We start from the raw sequence: 16,138 nt of genomic DNA, 5'->3' as shown, positions 1-16,138 counted from the left end.
CAAGTTAGTTATAATTAATGTTTAACTAGCAAGCTGATCTTCTAAACTTTACACGTAGTAATCTACCATGTCATCTGTTCTAGAAAATGATTCTAATTGATCATATCAGGCCTGTGAAGACAGAAGATTTCAACCTGGTTATAGTTCTGCATGCCTGTAATCAATGCACACTGAACGCAGGAGAAGAAAGATCATTCCAGGAGAGCTCAGAGTACCTTGAGACCATGGATTAACAACAGCAGCAAAATGCCAAAAGATTTATTGTTGAACTTCTTATTTTTACTACAATAGGACTTTATAGGCTAGCAATGAGGACCTCAGAAAATAGTATTATAAAAGTATCTTTATTAAAAAGTGAAAGATTTATACAATCTGAAGAGAAACCAAACTACATGACTCTGATGACAAAATGCCATAGGAAGAAAAAGTATCGTCATATTCATAAAACTCTCACCATAATGTGGAATTAGGCAGACAGGCTCACAAGATGACCTAGGACTGGTTAAAGAAGAGCTTATGTGTGATCCTCGACTTTGCTCCACAAAGGATTCTTTTTTAGCATAAACTTTCAGTCAAAAAACTGATTACATATGAACCAATCGATTTTCACTACTCATGTCATGTTGCTACTTCATATGACACCATACATATTAGTAGCTAAAATCAGAAGATAAGTGAATTCGGTCACCATTTAATTAGAATAAAAATGATACGGCTTGAGATAAGTGCCTTCCCAAGCAGGCTTCTAAATGAGATCACATCCAACTTCCACTCACCACACAGCCATGTGAGAGGCATGTGTGACAGGCTGACCCTTCCTGATGTATGCTTCTTTCATTTTCCTAGCAGCACTGGTGTTCCAACACAGGATCTTTACTTTCTGCCATGCGCTGCATCACGCCTGCCACCAGTCCTTTCATGGTGTTGGTGTTTCTTTGTGTCCAAGTGCTCAGCTCCAGCCATGTGTATGTGCATACTTATGAGTACATGTGTCTGTACATATATATATATATATAATATGAACATAAACTTCCACCTCTACACTTGTCTTGGTTTATATCTTACCTTTCTGTCACATTGCCATCATCAGGTGCTGGACAAGGATCATGTGCAGTTGTGCTAAAGTAACAAAAACACCTATGGTCACATATCACATGAATACGGAAGAGTTCAAATTCTGGGTCAAATTCTGATGCAGGTCCTACATTCATGCACTGTTTTTCCCTATAACTGGTTCTCTTCTCACGTTGATTTGAAATAAATGCAACCTTACAGTTTCAGACCATGAAGAAATACACTTGATGACACAAAAATGACAGTTAGCATGACTGGCATTCTGGGAGTGAGTGTGTTTCTAGTTCAGTGTGTCATTAAGGAGGACAGGTGCAAGGTCATCTCCAAAAGAGAAAACAACCACATTACTCACCAAGCCACCAAAGAAATTTGGCCTCAAATCACTAAGGGGAAGGCGGGCGCGTCGACTATCCATGACCTTCCTCACATCTAATCAAAACCTCCAGTTTTTCCAAGTAACTACAGTTAGATGAGAAAAAGTAGCTACAGACTCATTTCTGATCTGAAAACTTCAGTGTCCTCCATTCACATGCTGGGGAAATCATCAGAGTGACTGTTGGAGCAAGGAACTTTTGTGTAGTCCCTCTATTGAACATTTATTCCCATGTCAATCCATCACTTTGAAACTTATCAACCACTTTTCCATGCAAATAAGTGTGAGTATTAGGGGAAGGGAAAAATCTAATCTGAGACGATTAGATAGAACAAAATCTTTATGTTCGTGACTTACAACTAAGTGAAAGCAGTGCTCTTAGCTTTTTGTGTTTTCTCCCTAATGGCCCTCTGTTTTCTCAGTCCAAATTTCCTCTTTCTTCCTAGTTAAGTTCCAGGTTCTCCACTCCTTGTGCCAACTTTTTATTGCCATCATTATAAATATCTACCTTGCTCTAATACTATGTGTGGCACGAGGTCGAGCCTTTTCAGTGTGTAACAGACTTGGATAAGAACAAGTCTTGCATGGTGGCAGAGCAAGACACAGTGCCATTGTAGACACTAATTTCACAATGACAGGGCTCTGAACTATCAGGGATGCATGCATGATCTTGATCTTATACATGCAGTTCTGTGCAGACTCAGTAGCCTCTATTTTTGTTTCTTTTACTTTTCTGCACATCGGATCTGCTCCTTTGGTCCAATCAATTACAGACTCACAAGTTGGAAACGTCATGTTTTCTAGAGGAATATGTTACTAATGTTAACAATGTACTTGAAGCATATTGTCATGACTGAGTCATTCTCCAGCGCTTCAATGGTATTAGAAAAGAAAGTGATCCACAAATCTCTCAGGGGCTGAGATCTGAGCACCATGGTTCAAAGCCAACCCAGCCATGAAAATCCATGACTCTTATGTCCAATTTACCACCAGAAAACCCAAGGTGGCGCTGTGGCACAAGCGGTAGAGCACTAATAGCCCTGAGCTGAAGAACTTAGGGACAGCACCCAGTTCAAGCCAATGAATTACCAAAAAAAAAATAAAAAATAAAAAGTGAGAGAGAGGGAGAAAGAAAAGTATACCATAACCCAACAAATCTACCTACTCTAGTAGATAATGACGTCTTGTTCACGTTCAACTCACTTCAGAAGAACTCAAGACTTACATATCATCTAATTATCATCTAATATTCCCTGCTGCTGCTCCTGCTCTTCAGATAGGAGTAAGAAAAAGCAGTCTAGAAGTAAGGCTCCCCTTCAGTATGAATGTGGGCCTTTCAGGGTTTAAGCATTCAAAAGAAGGAAGGATCACCTCTTAGCTACTGCTGCTAGGCCTACTTTTGGTTTCAGCAAAGGATTCCCAGGTCCCTTGCCACATTCGGAGTAGCTGACAGGCACCGTGATAATCTAAGAATTTTGGGTGCTAGTAGTTGCCTTCATAGCACACCATGAGCAAGTGTCTTTGGACAGGTTCTATCATTTCTATTGAGTTTCAAAACACATCATGATTACATTCAATATCGATAAGCAGTGCTTGTGTACCCTGAAGATATCATTGTGCAACATGAGTTATCACTTAGATGACAAAAAAAATCAACTCACCAACTACTGATGTCTGCATTGGAATGAACTATAACAGCTCTTAAGCCACTATCCTCACTGTGGACATATTAAACACACATAATAATTAACTGGGAAAATGTGAGAATTAATCATGCATTTTTTTTCCAGAACACTAAGTTAGGAAACTAAGGTCTTGTGAATGCAACACAAAAATGCTGCCAACAGAGCTTCATCTCTACCATTTTTGTCCCTGCCACTCCTGCCACTACTGAGATCTCACCCCAGAGCCCTGTCCTTGCTACTCCTTTGTTCATGGTATGGTGACAATTTGGGCCTATAATGAGATATGATAATCTAAGGGTTTTGGGTGCTAGTATTTGTCTTCACAGCACACCAAGAACCACTGTCTTTTGATCTGCTCTATCATTTTCTACTTAGTTTGAAAACATGTCATGATTATGTGTGATATGAACAGGCAGTCCTGTGTGCTCTGAAAAGCCATCATTATCCAAAATGATTTATCAATTAGATGAAAAATCAACTTACAGTAAATGAAAAAAAATTCTAGAATACAGAAACAAGAGCTTTACCTTGTGTGATAGTTGTTCTTAATGTACTATGTTATTTCTCTTTTCCTTTTTCCCCTTAATTGTTAATCTCATATTGTTATTGTATCTGAAAATTTACCTGGAGCATTACATATGTTTATTTGAAATAGAAGAGGGAGGGGATAAAGCAAGTTGATTGGAAAGGTGTAGGGGAAGGGAAATGGGATGAAAATATAAACAGGGCTATCAATGTGTGAGAAGAAATTCACCTACTATCTGAGGAAAATAAGTGTAAGCACTCTATACATGATCCCCAAAATAAAAAAAAAATTTAACTCACGCAGTACTGATGTCTTCGTTTGAATGAACAACAGCCATGGTTAAGTTGCTGTCTTTGCTGTGGACAAATTGAAACATATAAAAATTAAGTAGGACAATGTGGGAAGGAATGTTGTATTTATAACAATATTAGGTTAGAAAACCATAGCTTGTGCATGCTACACAGATGCTCTGTCAAATGTACTATGCCTCTATCTCCTCTGTCTCTGCCAAAACTTCTCTCCAGTACTGAACTCTGAACTCAGAGCCCTGTCCTTGCAACTCCTATGGTGATGGCATGGTGATCCCTCCTACCTAATGCTTGCCTGTTCAATGACACTTCCCCTTAGGATTTCACCAGAATGGTAGATGGATGTGTAGACTTGGGTTCACAGGTGAGATTCTGTCTACAGTGGGGGTGAACAGCAGAGGATAGCAATATGAAGCCTTTCAGAGTATTCCTTCTGGCAGAAGTCCATCTCCACTGAATGAGCAAAATGCATTGCATGTGTGAATGAGGAAGAAGAGATTCAGTGATAAACAAGAAAGTAAAATATTCCTGGAGCCCTGACTTGAAGCCATAGTATCAGAGTATTGCCACTCTGCCACACACGTGTGGACATAATCGATCTTTCTCTCTCTGTCTCCTACCTCTTTCATTGTAAGCATAAATTTATTCACGAAGCCTGTATTCACAGATGTGAGCAGTAAGGAGCTTGACATAATGCTGTGGAGCCATCTGTCTATCCAATAGAAATGGTGCCCATAAAGTACTCACACTGTCACAAACCTTACAACCACAGTTTTGAAAAGCTGGCATTAATGCACAATGAACATAATATGTATAATTTAAGGTCTAGGCCTACAGAAAGTGTATAGCCATCAAAGAACTGGACATAGCCAACAGAATATGGAAAGGACCGAACAAACATGTAGCCACTTCGATCTGACACTTGTATTTCTTCACCTGTGAAGAAATTGTTATGGCAGGAAATAAATGCATAGGATTCTGTGTCTTTGCCATCAGACCAAAGGAACACAACCAGTTGTAGTAGGATCTCATACACTGGCAATGTGGGGGGTTTTAGGCGTTTCCCTTCACTGCTCCCTACAATAGCAAAACACTTTTGTGCAACTCATTTCTCATTTACTCATCAAAATGGAAAAGGGGCAATCTGACAGACAGAAGGTACACTGACAATATTTGGAAACTACCCAGAAATGATCAATCTGTTTCATAACATTTATATTTATGTATGTTTATCTACTTGTAGATATCTGACCTTTGCTTGAATTCTTCCGTCCCAAGATCTGGTGGGTCATTTTTATCCAAGCTAAAGAGAATTAAATTATAGATAATCAAATACAATGTGCAATCATAGTTTTACGTTTTCACTCAGTGTAGTAAGTTAATCTAAGACTAACAAATTTGTAGAAATCAAAACTTTTACATATTTAGCTAAATGAACAAAGGAATTTAATTTGGGGTAGGGGAGTTACATTTTATCATTTCAAAAGAAATCTTTTATGCATGGTCAAAGAATTTTTCTCTCTTAGTAAACCTAATACACTGCTCCCTACAATAGCAAAACACTTTTGTGCAACTCATTTCTCATTTATTCATCAAAATGAAAAAGGAATAATATGACAGACAGAAGATACACTGACAATACTTGGAAATTTCCCAGAAATGATCAATATGTTTCCTAACATATACTTATACACATTGATGTATATGTCTATATCTGACCTTTGCTTGAATTCTTCTGTCCCAAATTCTGCTGGATCAGTTTTATCCAAGCTAAAGAGCATTAAATTATATACAGTCAAATACCAAGTGCAATCATAGTTTTACTTTTTTACTTAAGGTAGTAAGTTAACCTAACACTAACAAATTTGTAAGAAATGGAAACTTTTACATATTTATCACTTCAAAAGAAAGCTTTTATGCACGGTCAAAGACTTTTTCTCTCTTACTAAACCTAACACACTGATTATTGGTATCATGTAGTTTAATTGTACATGCAACTCACTTCAGAAGAACTCAATCCATTATACAATCTGATTTTCAGCTTTCTAAGTCTGCTCTTCTCTCTCCTTCCTGTCACTAACTTGGCTGATTTCTTAACTGCTTCTCACCAAAAGACAAGAAACAACAGCCTAAAAGCTGGACTCTCATCATACCTGAAAATGAGCCTGTCTACTAAGTACCAGATTTCTAGAGAAGGAAAGAGGCCAACCAGCATTTTCACCTCAGAAACACTGAGACCACCTCATTGTTCCTGACTGGGACTCTCTCCTCCATTGTCTCAGTACAAGTTGCAGGAAATAGGTAAATAAGGTAGAGAATAGGTAAATAAGGATACGGTTACTATGTTTTACTTCACAGTATACCATGACCAAGTCTCTGCTGCCTGACGCTATCATTTTCAATTTAGTTTCAATACAAGAGAAGGAATACATGAGGACACTGATCAGCTGTCATATAGATTGGGTACTAACCTCACCCTAGAAGTGAATTTACACTCAGATGACAGAAAATTCAACTCACCAAATGTTAATGCTTGGGTCACAAACTGCAATGGCAGTTAATGCTGTGTCATCTCTAAAAAATAAAATAATAGAAAATCAGCCCCAGAAAATCAGTTGGAACATTTAGAAGAAATCAAACTGTTTCTACAAGGCTGTGTACTAAAACCATAACTGTGTTCATCTGAGGAACATGCTCTGCCACTTGAGCTACATCGCCATCTCCAGCTCTTCTGTTCCCTCTAGCTATTTGCTCTGGTACTATGGTGTGAAGTAGGAGACCTGTACTTAAATGAAAAGCAGTATTTCCATTTTACAATAGAATAGATTTGAATCTCTTCAGGAACTTAAATATGGAACTTAGAAAAGTAAAGTTTTTACACAAGATAGAAGAATTGTTCGCCCTACCACAGTACCTAATGCCATCTTGTATGACTTTCAATGCAATGCAATTCAAGGGCGCTCAACCCAGAGGTCACAGTCAATATTCTGCTTCCTCTCTTCCTCCTATTCCCTTCTTATTTTCAACAATCGTGGATGTCTTTACTGACTTACTTGCAGAGAGTACCAATGGGTGGCAGGCCAGAAGCAGAGAACTCTCCACTGCTAACCAGGACAGTGAGAACTCCCTCTCCTTCTGGAGTCTCAATCCTTCACCCAATTTGCAAAAAGAAAGAATGGCACAAAAAATTGCACTTCCCTGACCTTCCAAATGTTCCCACAAACATGGTGCTTAGTCTTTGTACAGCTTTCTACACAAGTCTGTCGACATTTGGGTATCTGACCACTTAGGGCTGTCTTGTGTGCATCCATGTGCATCCTGCTAGTTATTATCAACATCAATAATTAAATTGCACACAGTCAAATACTGTGAGAATTTCAACACCTACTTTTTCTCCCCAAATAGCTATAACTGCCTGAAAACTAACTCTACATATACTGTATATGCAAGGGGGTATTTCGTGTGCTTTCATAAAAATATGGCCTCTCACTTCAGTGAAATGTTCACCTGTGCTAAACAACCACTTATGCAAGACTGACAAATTCTTTTCCTAAACCACTGGTAGCACTGTTTTTGTGGGTTTCCTTATCTTCCATTTCCCTTGCTATGGAATTAATCAAGCTGATCTACCACCTACATTTCTGCTTTCTCTCTTCCCTCCATGCTGGCACTATTGTTCTCTATCCATCCAGCCTCTCTGAGTGATAAAAAGGATTTGTATTTCATGAGTTATTCACATTAATATCCAGAATATATGTTGGAATGATCGCACAGACATGCTTTTACTATTTAGTAGTATTTCACATTCATATAAAATTCTAACCCTTACTTGATGGTAAAAGCCTTCTCATCCCCTAAATAAATCACAAATGGTATGAGGGAGGTGTCTTCAGCTGTCACGTCTCCCATGAACATCTGATATCCTAGTCATTATATTTTAACCAGTCTCCTTCCCACAGCAATTGAAGGAGACACATCAGGGATGAATACGGCATGAAAAGATTCTCTGGTCTTTTCATCACCATCTCTTGAAATAGACATCCAGCACATAACTGTGTAAATTTTTGTTTAGGCCTGAACGTGAACTTAGAGGTAAGGCATTTTTGGATAATACCTATCAAATTAAAACCCAGTAATGACCAGCCTTTACTCATTCATTCTGGAGGAACAGAGGGAGGGAGAGAGGGAGGAAGAGAGAGAGGGAGAGGGAGAGAACACATCTAAGTTGTTTCATCCTCTAGCTAGAGAAAAAAAATTCAATAGAAAGAAGTTTCTTAACCTGCTAAATCTTACAGCAAAACATTAAATTGTTTTGGCCATTAAAATAGATTAGGAACAAGAAACATTCTTGGTATTTCTTCTTAAAAATAGCTAACATTTTAGAAAGGAACTACTGATATTATGGCCAAAGTAAATTAGAAAAATATCAAAGACCTTCAATTGTCATCTATACTTACAGGTCCCTAATCTCAATTACTTTCTTTTCTGTGACTGTCCTTTCATGGATGACTGTACTTACATACATGTAAATATGCATAAATACACATGGGTGACATTGTATGTTTATTCGGACCTTACCCTTCATTGTTGGTTCCTTTGTCATGTTCAGTTGAGGTATCAGATAAAATATCACTAAAGAATGAAACCAAAATATATAGTCAGAGGCTCCAATGATTTTCTACATTTGATTACATGTCCCTCCTTTCTTTCTTCCATAACCCATTAAACATTCAGATTTTTGTTCCATTTCTATGTATTTTAATTTTTTCTATTGTTTACTTCCATGTCTATTTCTAGTTGAATTCCACCATAGTATGATAGCACATGGTAATATTATCTTTTCTTATATGTCCTGTTAAGACTTCCTTTAGACTCTGCCAAGAAACCTCTTTGAATAATTACTACGGAGGAGTATTAGAGAAAGGAAAAGGAAAAAAGAGAATAACGCTGCCTCTATGCTGTAAATATTTCCTTTGGGGAAAGCTTGGGGTTGCCTGGACGATACTTATTCTGGGACTGCTGGATGGAATATTCTGCAGATATGTGCTACCTTTGGCTCTGGGTCTTCAGTTAAATCTGGTTTCTTGCGGATTCTTTGGAAAGGATCGAACATGGTTGGGATCCATCAACTCAGTTATGTTCAGTGATGTCTGTTGTGTCAAATTGGGTGCATTGAGGATTAGTTGCCTTTTTGTTGTTAATCATTACAGTGTCTTTAGCAAAATGAAATGACTTTCATGTTGTAATACTTTCAAGTTTTCTTTGCCAGATAGGAGTACATTTACATTTGCTTCCTTTTGGGTGCCATTCTTGGAATATCTCTTTCCATCCATTCACATCAAGCATATGACTGTCTCTGTTAGGGAGGTGGACTTCCTTCTTTCTCTTTCTTATTATGTTTCTCTGCAGGTACTATTGGGTTTCCTCTTAGGGCCTGGGTGTTCTACTTTAGCTTTCTCTATTAAGATGAATACTCTACCACTTGAGCCATACTTCTTGCTTTCGGGAAGTAAACTGCCGGGTTTCCTGCCGATATTCCTATTTAGAATGCCACTGCTTTGTTCCAGAAAGGATTCTATCCTTTGGTTGAAGTGTAGCTGATATAATGACTAGAAGAAATTCTCCTCATGACCTGTTCCTCTCTTACCCTAGTTGTTATAAAGAAGGAAGAAAGATGTGCATTTGTCTCTCAGTAGCTGGGCTGTCATGCCTGTGTCTTAGTTGCTTCCCATACTTCTTATTTCACATTTTGACATCTGTTGGTGTACGCACAAATATATTTCTTTCCTTCATGCAGCCTTTAGAAATATGTGTGGATATATATGTATATGTATATATATATATATATATATATATATATATATATATATTCAGAGAGTCCTCCTAGATTTAAACTCACATTTCAATGCTAGATCCCACATAACATTCTACAGACACTTCTTCCAGGATAAGAAAGTCTCGTCATAAGGCACAACTATACTATACATTTTCAGTCAAATAGCTACCTACTTTATACATGAAGTGATCAATTTTCTCTACTGCTATAACACTGATACCTCATACTTCAGTATACATATAAGTAATTAAAATCAGTAGATAAATGAAGCTAGGTCATCAGTTTGATTCGAATGAAAGTATGTTGTTAATGATTACTAATAGTGGAACTGTCCCTCACTTAACAACAGTTTCTTAGTATTACCATATATGCACATGAAGGCATGTATCACTTGGAAAGTTAGAGGATAAATACTGCACCCACACAGATTTTACTGATTATTAAGTCTTTTAACCATATGCTTCCTGTTGCTCATTAAGTTAACTACTGCCAGTAGTAAAGAGTAAATTGATAGGCCAGATACACAAAGAAGAAGAGAATAAAACTTTCTCTACACTTTCTCCAAACAACAAAGGAGGAAAGAAACAAGGATACAGTAAAGAAAAAGAAATGTGAGCAATATGTCCCTTATGATCAAGCAGAATTTGGGTGATACGGACTATTCTCTTTAATGAAAGATGCCAATGGTTTTAATGGTTTAAATATAATGAATTTAACCTTGACTCAATGATACACTGCCCACTAAACACGCATTTCATGAGTGAGTATGGAATGGAGGAATTTATTTCTGGAAAACAATCAAATGTAAGCAATGACAGAAAATTCTTGTTACACAGTTAAAAGAAAAGCGCAGTAAACAGTGGAAAAGTATCAAGACTGGCAGGAAATTTTGTGAACTATATCAAATAAACAACCATGGCAGCATAGATATCTCCTGATTTCTGCTTTTCTGAGGTGTTATTCCCAAAGAAGGAAATTAGTCATAAGTTCTTGTCTCTAGACTTTCTTTATGGAGAACTCAGGTTAAAATATATAAAACTAACAAAAATAGAAACCCCATCTTGTTTTCCCCCTCCTCTTGTCTATTTCAAATAAGTGTATTAAAAGGGGGGAAGGGAGGTTAGCCTAGTGGTAGAGTGCTGGCCAAGCATGCAGAAAGACTCGGTTTCAATTCCTCTGTACCATGTACATAGAAAAAAGCCAGAAATGGAGTTATGGTTCAAGTGGAAGAGCTCTAGCCTTGAGAAAGTCCAAGCACATTGCCCAGGCCTTGAGTTCAAGCCCCAGGACCAACAAAAAAAACAACAACCATGAATAGTCATTGTAACAATATAGGTATGTAGGGCAGGAAACTGCTGTTCTATAAAACCAACAGCATGAAATCTTCAAGGAGACATACACTTGAATGACATTAGATGCATTCTATCCATTGCTAGTAAGGAAAGATCAGTTAGATAAAAAATATCAATCAAAAAACATCAAAGTTTACTACAGTCCAAATTTGTTTAGAAGACACTTGAAAACATTTCATCTTTTAGCTGAAGAATATATATTCTATCAGAAGATCAGATGCTGAGCTACTAACCTAGTCTGAAGAAATCAAAAAACAAAATTGAAATCAATTCATGGGGCTTCAACACTAGGCCTCGGCTCTTTCCGTGAGCTCTTCAGCTCAAGACTACTACTACCCTGTCCCTAGAGTCACAGCACCACTTATGGTTTTGCTAGTGGTTAATTGGAGGTAAGAGACTCACACAGTCTCACAGGCCAGGGCTGGTTTTGAACTGTGATCCTCAGATCTCTGCCTGCTGAGTGGCCAGAATGACAGCAGCAGTGTATCTTATTTAAGGACATAGAGCTACAAAAATACTAAAGGTATTAGAGATTATATTAGATATGAAAGTTAACTGATAAGTAATTGATCAATCAGAGGACTGATAAACCAAGAAAGAAAGTTTAACTTACTTAAAGGAAATGGGAAAAAATTGATACTATTGCAAAACACACTAACTTTGATATGGTAGTAAAGCTGATATTCCAGATGTGTAAGATGGAATAGTAGTCAGAGATAAGGCGTTGCCAGTGTGGGTAGAGGGATTGTGAAATGTCCCTTGCATTGTGCTGGTGTTTTATCAGTGTCTTACCTCCTGGGAACTACAGACAAATGAGAGTACCTTTTTGTTTCAGAAAAGGATTCCCTGCGACCTTGGCTCATTGTGAGTAGCTGACAGGCACCTAGGGATTCTAGGTGCTAGTTCTTGACATCACAGCACTCCATGAACCACTCTCTTTTGATCTGCTCTTCATATCCTGCTTAGTTTCAAAACACATCTGGATTACATATGATATTCATAGGTAGTCCTCTGTATCCTGAAAAGTCACCACTGTCCAATTCTGATTTATCACTTGATGACAAAAAAATCGATTCACACTAAATGAAAGGAACTTTAAAAAATGGAACCAAGAGCTTTATTTTGTGTGATTGTTGTTTTTAAGGTACTATGTTATTTCTCTTTTCCTTTTTCCTCTTTATGGTTAATTTCCTATTGGGACTGTATCTGACTTTATTATCTGGTATATTGTATATGTTCTTATTTGGTTATTTGAAATAGGAAAGGAAAGGAGGGAAGACAAGATGATTGGGAGGGGGTGGGGAAAAGAACTGGGAAAAAACATGAAAAAGAGGAATCAATTTGTGACAAGTAATCTTCCTATTACCTGACGAATGTAAGTGTAACCACTCTATACCTTGTCACGACCAAAAAAAAAAAAATCAGCTCGCACACTACTTATGTCTTCATTTGAAGGAACAATAACAATTGTTAAGTTGCTGTCCTTCTTGTGGACATATCAAAACATAAAAAAATTAAGTGGGAAAATGTGGGAGGGAATGATACAATGTTCTGACACTACTCGGTTAGAAAACTGTGGCCTTGTTTTTCTACACAGGTGGTCTGTCAAATGTACTATGTGTCTAGGTCTTCTGCCTCTGTCAACCCTTCTTTTCCTGAGGTCAGAACTCAGAGCACTGTCCTTGCTACTCCCATGATCATGGCATGTTGATCCTTCATGCCGAGGCTTGCCTGATCAATGACCCTTCCCATTAGGCTTTCAACAGAATTTTAGATAGATGTGCAGACCTTTGGTTTACAGATGGGGAAAATATGACAGGTTAGCAATAGATAGCCATCCAGGGTATTCCTTTCTGCAGAAGTACATCTCCACTGAATCAACAAAAGGGTGCACTTCATGTGTGGATCAAGAAGCAGAGGCCCAATGATAAGCAAGAAAACAGATTAATCCTAGAAACCTGATTTGGAGCCCCTTTACCTAAAGCACACATGTGGACACACACTCTCTCTCTTAGTCTCCTAGCTCTTTCATTGCAAACATAAATTTATTCACAAACCCTGTATTCACAGGTGTGAGCAGTAAGGAGCTTGTCATAACGCCGTGGAGTCATCTGTCTATACAATATAAATGGTGTTCATAAAGTATTCACAGTGTCACAAACCTTAGAACCACAGTTTTGAAAAGTTGGCTTGAAGGTCACAATGAAAAGAATAGATATAGAGAAAGAGTATACCCATCAAAGAACTGGACATAGCCAATAAAATATGGAAAGACACGAACAAACTTGTAGTCACTTTGATCTGACACTTGTATTTCTTCACCTGTGAAGAAACTGTTATGGCACGAAATAAATGCAAAGGATTGTATGTCATTGCCACCAAACCAAAGGAACACAACCAGTTGTAGCAGGATCTTATACACTGGCAATGTGAGTGGGGGGTTTAGGAGTTTTCCTTCACTGCTCCCTAAAATAGCAAAACATTTTGTGCAACTCATTTCTCATTTACTCATCAAAATGAAAAGGAGTAATATGACAGACAGAAGGTACACTGACAATATTTGGAAACTACCCAGAAATGATCACAGTCTGTTTCATAACATATATATTTATGTATGTTTTTCTATTTATAGATATCTGACCTTTGCTTGAATTCTTCTGTCCCAAATTCTGTTGGGTCATTCTTATCCAAGCTAAAGAGAATTCAATTATATACAGTCAAATACCATGTGCAATCATAGTTTTACTTTTTTACTCAAGGTAGTAAGTTAATCTAACACTGACAAATTTGTAGAAATTGAAACTTTTACACATTTAGCTAAAGGAACAAGGTATTTCCATTTTTTTCCCTAGAAAGGAAATTTGTTTTGCAGGAACTTATATTTTTACCTCTACAAAAGAAAGCTTTTATGCATGCTCAAATAAATTTTCTCTCTTAGTAAACCTAACACACTGTTTATTGGTATGCGTTAGTTCATTTGTACATGTAACTCACTTCAGAAGAAATCAATCCACTATACAATCTGATTTTCAGCTTTCTAAGTGTGCTCTTCTCCCTCCTTCTTTTCACATACTTGGCTGTATTCTTAACTGCTTCTCACCAAAGGACAAGGAACAACAGCCTAGAAGCTGGACTCTCATCATAACTGTAAGTGGGCCTGTCCAAGTATCAGATTTCTGGAGAATGAAAGAGGCCCACCAGCTCTTTCACCTCAGAAACACGGAGACCACCTCACTGTGCCTGACTGTGATTCTTACCTCCATTGGCTCAGTAAAAGTTGCATGTAGGCAATAAGTAAATAAGGTAGAGAATAGGTAAATAAAGATATGGTTGCTATGTTTGAATTCACAGTAGACCATGACCAAGTATCTGCTGCCAGATGCTGTCATTTTCTATTTAGTTTCAATACAGGAGGAGGAATAATGAAGACAACGATCAGCTGTCATATAGACTGTGTACTAAACTCACACTACAAATGAATTTACATTCAGATGACAGATAACTCACCAAATGTTAATGCTCGAGTCACAAACCGCAATGGCGGTTAAGGTTGTGTCATCCCTAAAATGTAAGTAAAAAAAAAAAAGACACAGAAAATTCAGTTGGAAACTGTAGAGGAAATCAAACTTTTTCTGCAGGCTGGGTACTAAAACCATAACTGCGTTCATCCTAGGAACAGGTTCTGCCACTTGAGCTACAGCTCCATCTCCAGCTCCTCTGTTCCCTCTAGCTCTTTGCTCTGGTACTCCGGTGTGAACAAAGAGACCAGAACCAAATGAAAAGCAGTATTTTCATGTTACCACAGAAATACAGTTGAATCTGTTCAGGAAATTAAATATGGACCGGTTTCATGCAAGGTAGAAGAATTTTTCCCAGTACCCCTACCATAGTACCTCTTGACATCTTGTATGAATTTCAATACAATACTCTTCAAGGGAACTCAACCTGAGATCATAGCTAATATTCTGCTTCCTCTGTTCCTTCTATTCCCTCATTACCTTCAGTAATCCTAGATGTCTTTACTGACTTACTCTCAGATTGGACCAATGGGTGGCAGGCCAGAAAGAGAGAACACTTCATTGTTCACCAGGACATTGAGAATTCCCTCTCCTTACAGGAGCCTCAATTCTTTATCCAATTTGTGAAAACACGGAATGGCACAGAAAAATTTCACTTCCCTGACCTTCCAAAGGGTTCCCACAAACATGGTACTTAGTCTCTGTACAGCTTTCTACACAAATCTGTCTACATTTGAGTATCTGACAACAAATGGCTCTCATCTGTCAATGTATGTGTATTCTGCTCCTCATTATCAACATGAACCATTAAATTATGCACAGTCAAATACTATGGAAGTTCCTAAAGAGACTTTTTCTTCCCAAATTGCTATAATACCCAGAAAACGAACTCTACATATACTACATATGTAAGGGGGTATTTCCTAGAAATGAGGCCTCTCCCTCCAATGAAATGATTACCTGTGCTAAATAAAAACTTATGCAAGATTCACAAGGAGTTCTTTTCCTATGACCCTAAAGCACTGTTTACACTGTTTTTGTGGGTTTCCTGATGTTCCGTTTCCCTTGCTATGAAGGAAATTGAGCTGATTAACCATCTACATTTCTGCTTCCTCTCTCCCTTCCTTGCTTCCTCTGTCTGTCCAGCCTCTCTGATTCATAATAGGATTGGTAGTTCATGAGTTATTCACCTTAAACTACAGAATATATGTGGAAACTAACACACAGACATGCTTTGGCTATTTAGTAATATTTGCCTTTCACATAAAATTCCAACCCTGACTTGATGGTAAAAGACTTCTCATTCACTAAGTGAATCACAAATGCTATGAGGGAGCTTTCTTCAGCTGTCACGTCTCCCATGAACATCTGAAAACCTAGGTAAGTCTTTCTATTTTACCCAGCCTCCTTCTCACAGCAATGAAATGAGACACATCAAGGATGAACATGGGCATGAAGAGATTTGC

At 37.8% G+C, this 16,138-nt stretch overlaps 1 protein-coding gene across 1 annotated transcript in view; it reads right to left on the bottom strand.

The window, feature by feature from the left end:
* LOC150039683 (phosphatidylinositol 3,4,5-trisphosphate 3-phosphatase TPTE2-like) overlaps positions 1 to 15,012 on the bottom strand; it is a 64,735-nt gene extending 49,723 nt beyond the window's left edge. Inside the window, exons 1-8 of the mRNA XM_090327662.1 lie at positions 14,662 to 15,012; positions 13,796 to 13,846; positions 8,545 to 8,598; positions 6,487 to 6,540; positions 5,219 to 5,269; positions 3,958 to 4,014; positions 3,109 to 3,165; positions 1,066 to 1,119 (exon numbers count right to left, since the gene is read on the bottom strand). Coding sequence (XP_090183788.1) covers positions 1,066 to 1,119; positions 3,109 to 3,165; positions 3,958 to 4,014; positions 5,219 to 5,269; positions 6,487 to 6,540; positions 8,545 to 8,598; positions 13,796 to 13,846; positions 14,662 to 14,822 — 539 coding nt within the window. The 5' untranslated portion in view covers positions 14,823 to 15,012. The remainder of the gene's footprint in view (positions 1 to 1,065; positions 1,120 to 3,108; positions 3,166 to 3,957; positions 4,015 to 5,218; positions 5,270 to 6,486; positions 6,541 to 8,544; positions 8,599 to 13,795; positions 13,847 to 14,661) is intronic.
* Between the last annotated feature and the right edge of the window lie 1,126 nt (positions 15,013 to 16,138).

Source organism: Megascapheus bottae, unplaced genomic scaffold (genome assembly GCF_031878675.1).
Source record: "Megascapheus bottae isolate mThoBot1 unplaced genomic scaffold, mThoBot2.hap1 HAP1_SCAFFOLD_53, whole genome shotgun sequence".
NCBI lineage: Eukaryota > Metazoa > Chordata > Mammalia > Rodentia > Geomyidae > Megascapheus > Megascapheus bottae.
The sequence above is the reverse complement of the archived record's forward strand: the minus strand, read 5'-3'. Positions and strand labels throughout refer to the sequence as shown.